Genomic DNA, 3,668 nt, shown 5'->3' with positions numbered 1-3,668 from the left:
ATGATATGGAGTTGTACTAAGCTTCAGCTTCAATTATATTCATTTGTTTCCTCGCAAGCACTTCATCGTTTTCATCCAGCATTCGTGATGGTGGTCTTGTAAATCATGTGAACCTTATTCTCCCAGGTATTACAAACGAACTGGCACACACTCTCACAAAATGGCCTGGCAAAGAGAAGAAGTCATAGCTACTGCGGCGCCAGCAAACAAGACTACCAGCTCATCCAACAGCTGTTTTTGGCATTTGTATGCAAGCCACCAATGCATGCGAATTTTTGGTGGTCTCTGTCTGCCGGAGGAGTTCGGTCACTCAGCTTCAGTTTCTTTCGTTGCGGTATAAATGGATGAGATGGTCGTCGCAGATCTTCAGTAAACCATTTGATTTAGTTTAATAAACAACAAACATCGCAACCTAAAACGCGATCAGATCAGAACTTTCCATTTCTTCCGACCCCCTATCTATTTTGCTTATATCACAATAATCCAACCATTCTTCCGTAATTTGATCGGAGACTGAGTGAGTTTGGTATAGACGATAATCGGTTACAAGGATTATTCAGATAACAAGAATCTCGTAGAAGAAAATTAAACGAAACAAAACAAAACAGATCAGTGCGTGTGTGAGATTGAGTGCAGTGAAAAATGAAGGCGTTTATTTTAATGTCATGTTTGGCTCTGGCAACCGCCCGACCTGAGGCTGGTTATTCTTATAATAGACCAGGTGGAAGTGGTGGTGGTGGCGGCGGAGGTGGTGGATTTGGCGGCGGCTCTGGCGGATTTGGAGGTGGTGGTTCCGGTGGATTTGGCGGCGGTGGTGGTTCTGGAGGATTTGGCGGAGGTGGTTCTGGAGGATTTGGTGGAGGTGGCTCTGGAGGATTTGGCGGAGGTGGTTCTGGGGGATTTGGAGGCGGTAGTTCTGGAGGATTTGGCGGCGGTGGTGGATTTGGTGGTGGTAAGTTCAGTGCCCAACAGGAAAGTTTTTCATTTCTAAAATCGTTTTGTATGTTTTAGGATCCGGTGGAGGATTTGGTGGTGGCGGTTCCATAGGTGGCTTCGGAGGTGGTGGCGGCGGAGGCGGTGGTGGCACTACATTGGTGCAAAAACATATCTATGTTCATGTTCCTCCACCAGAACCTGAGGAGTCTCGTCCACGCCCCAACATTCCTGTTGCTCAGGCGCAGAAACACTATAAAATCATCTTCATTAAGGCCCCATCTCCACCCTCTTACCAGGCTCCCATCATACCAGTGCAACCCCAGAATGAAGAAAAGACTTTGGTCTATGTTTTGGTCAAGAAACCCGACGATCAACAGGATATTGTTATCCCCACACCAGCTCCCACTCAACCTTCGAAACCCGAGGTCTACTTTATCAAATACAAGACTCAAAAGGAAGGTGGAGGCGGCGGTGGTGGTGGTGGCGGTTACGATTCCGGTAGCGGTGGTTCTGGAATTGGTGGTGGTATTGGCGGCGGTATTGGAGGCGGTATTGGTGGTGGTAGTGGTGGTGGCTATGATTTGGGTGGGGGATCCGGAGGCAGCGGTGGTGGTGGTGGTGCCCCATCCACTAACTATGGTCCTCCCGGCAAATCAGGTCCTTATTAAATTACTCCAGAGGCTAAGAAAAGCGGCTATTAATTTACCACTCATGTGACCACTGAAAACATAATCGGAATGCTTAATAGCGCGTTAAGACCACTGGCTTCTAGTCCCTAGACCAACAAAAATTTCCTTTAGACCAACCTTTCAAAATTCAATCGGAACGAAGATCTATACCAATAAAATACGCTGTGAATTTTAAATCTAAACAAGAATAATACAAATGTCCACAAAATCACCAAAGAGAACTGGATCCTAGTGGACAAGAAAAAATCGCTCAAGCCCGAAATATTACCAAATGTTCCATGTACAAGGGCCTGGTAAACTCATACAAACACACGAAAATCTGTGGTTATCCTTCTCATCAAAACAAATACTCATCTATTGTATATAAGCCATGTTTTTCTACATCCTCCCTCTCTCACTCTATCTCTTACTGTAAATATCTCTCCTATACTTTGTCTCTCTCTCTCTCGCTGTCTCTTGCGTTCTATTCTCTGTTGCTGTGAATGCAACTCTTGTTGTTAGGCTTAAGAAACGACCATTTTGGTGATTTTTTCTTTAAGTTTTGTCTCGAAATTTTATTAACTTTTTGTTTTTATTTTAAATTAATCTCCAAAATGGAAGTACTATGTTAAAATTGTTTTTTAAAATAGTAATTGTATTAATTTGTTAAGTAATTTTATTATGCACAATAAAAAACGACGGTGACAAAATTGAAAATATCTGATTTTTTATTTACGATATTAAATGAAATAGCAGTATTAAAATGGATTTAGTGTCGAATATATGCATAATCCGAGGAGTTTAATAACGTGTTCTTTATCAAACTGGGAAACAAAAGAAGTACCTACAGGGAAGAAATATGTATATTAATTTTACATAATTTTAAATAAACTTTTTTGGTAAACTTCAAGAAAAATTATTTGACATTATTACATTTTTAACTCTTTCGACCCTAACGCTGCCTGTGGCAACTTTTTGTGTTTTGAAACTCACTGTCAGCGTTGTTTTTGATTTTGTTCATAAAAATGTAATGGTATCCAAATCTGCAAGTGTTTTCTTCAAGATGAATAAAACCGCTAATTTGGTTGTCAATTAGTAATTTTTTTTTCATAAGTACGCACGTGCCGCAAGAAAAAAATATTTGCGAATTTAGAAAAAGGTTTTTATACATGTGACTTTTTTCAGAAATTACAACAAAAATGTTGAAAGTTTTTATTAAATCTGGTTTAGTACATGTCAAATAAAATATTTGTGGAAGTCAAATCTTAGAATTGCAAAAAAAAAAAAAAACAATAGGTGAGTAAAATCGTAAAGTTGCCTATGGGCAACTTTGGGCAATTGTGGTAGTAAAATTACCAATTTTTGAACATGAGACTTAGAGAAGAAAAACAATGATATTGAACAAATTTTGAACTTCGACTGGGATGTCCCACTGACGAGGAATGCGACATATCTGCAGTGCTCGAGAGGAATTTGGAAGGAAACGTAAAAAGCAAGGAAGCTATAGATATCGGCCTTCTTGGCAACATACTGGTGGATTAGCACAAATATTGGCGCTTTATTATGCTTTGAATAAAACTCAAATTGTGTTCGTAATTGTGAGTGAGTAAAATGACTCCGAAATCACGCTGACGATAAAAATTCATGTGCACGACCCAAAGCATGCTCACGATGAAATTCACGTTCATGATAAAATTCATGTTCATCATAAACTACACGTTCACAATAAAATTCACACTCACGAACACATTCACGTTCACGATTAAATTCAAGCTCACCGATATTAATCACCTTCACGTATTTTATCACGCTTAACATAGCGCCCGTTGTTTGATTGCACTGAAAGAAAGCATGCTCGGTTCCAAAGATTTTGTCTTTACTTTTAAAATTTTGGTGTTGATTCCGAGCCAAAGAAGCGGAGAATACAAGTAAGGATATTTTTAGGACACAATTCTCTTTTAAATTTGGATTTTGTGTACTTGCTTCTAGGACGCATATTTTAATTTTTCGCTTTTTCAGCTTTTCTTCATATGCTATGAAAGTCCTTTAAAAACGAGTTAACGA

At 39.5% G+C, this 3,668-nt stretch overlaps 1 protein-coding gene across 1 annotated transcript; it reads left to right on the top strand.

Moving 5' to 3' along the window:
• The first annotated feature begins 355 nt into the window (after nucleotides 1-355).
• On the top strand, nucleotides 356-2,321 carry LOC142221763 (uncharacterized). The gene is made up of 2 exons (XM_075291558.1): nucleotides 356-952; nucleotides 1,012-2,321. The coding sequence occupies exons 1-2, from the start codon at nucleotides 643-645 to the stop codon at nucleotides 1,602-1,604; spliced, it is 903 nt and encodes a 300-aa protein (XP_075147673.1). The 5' UTR covers nucleotides 356-642; the 3' UTR covers nucleotides 1,605-2,321.
• The last annotated feature ends 1,347 nt before the right edge of the window (nucleotides 2,322-3,668 follow it).

This window comes from Haematobia irritans, chromosome 1, assembly GCF_050003625.1.
Source record: "Haematobia irritans isolate KBUSLIRL chromosome 1, ASM5000362v1, whole genome shotgun sequence".
NCBI classification, from domain to species: Eukaryota; Metazoa; Arthropoda; class Insecta; order Diptera; family Muscidae; genus Haematobia; species Haematobia irritans.
The sequence above is the reverse complement of the archived record's forward strand: the minus strand, read 5'-3'. Positions and strand labels throughout refer to the sequence as shown.

What these genes read in the sequence shown, in the direction of transcription:
- LOC142221763 (XM_075291558.1), top strand. Translation starts at nt 643, where the DNA reads ATGAAGGCGTTTATTTTAATGTCATGTTTGGCTCTGGCAACCGCCCGA. An exon ending in CGGTGGTGGATTTGGTGGTG is followed by an intron (nt 953 to 1,011) that starts GTAAGTTCAGTG and finishes TGTATGTTTTAG; the next exon opens with GATCCGGTGGAGGATTTGGT.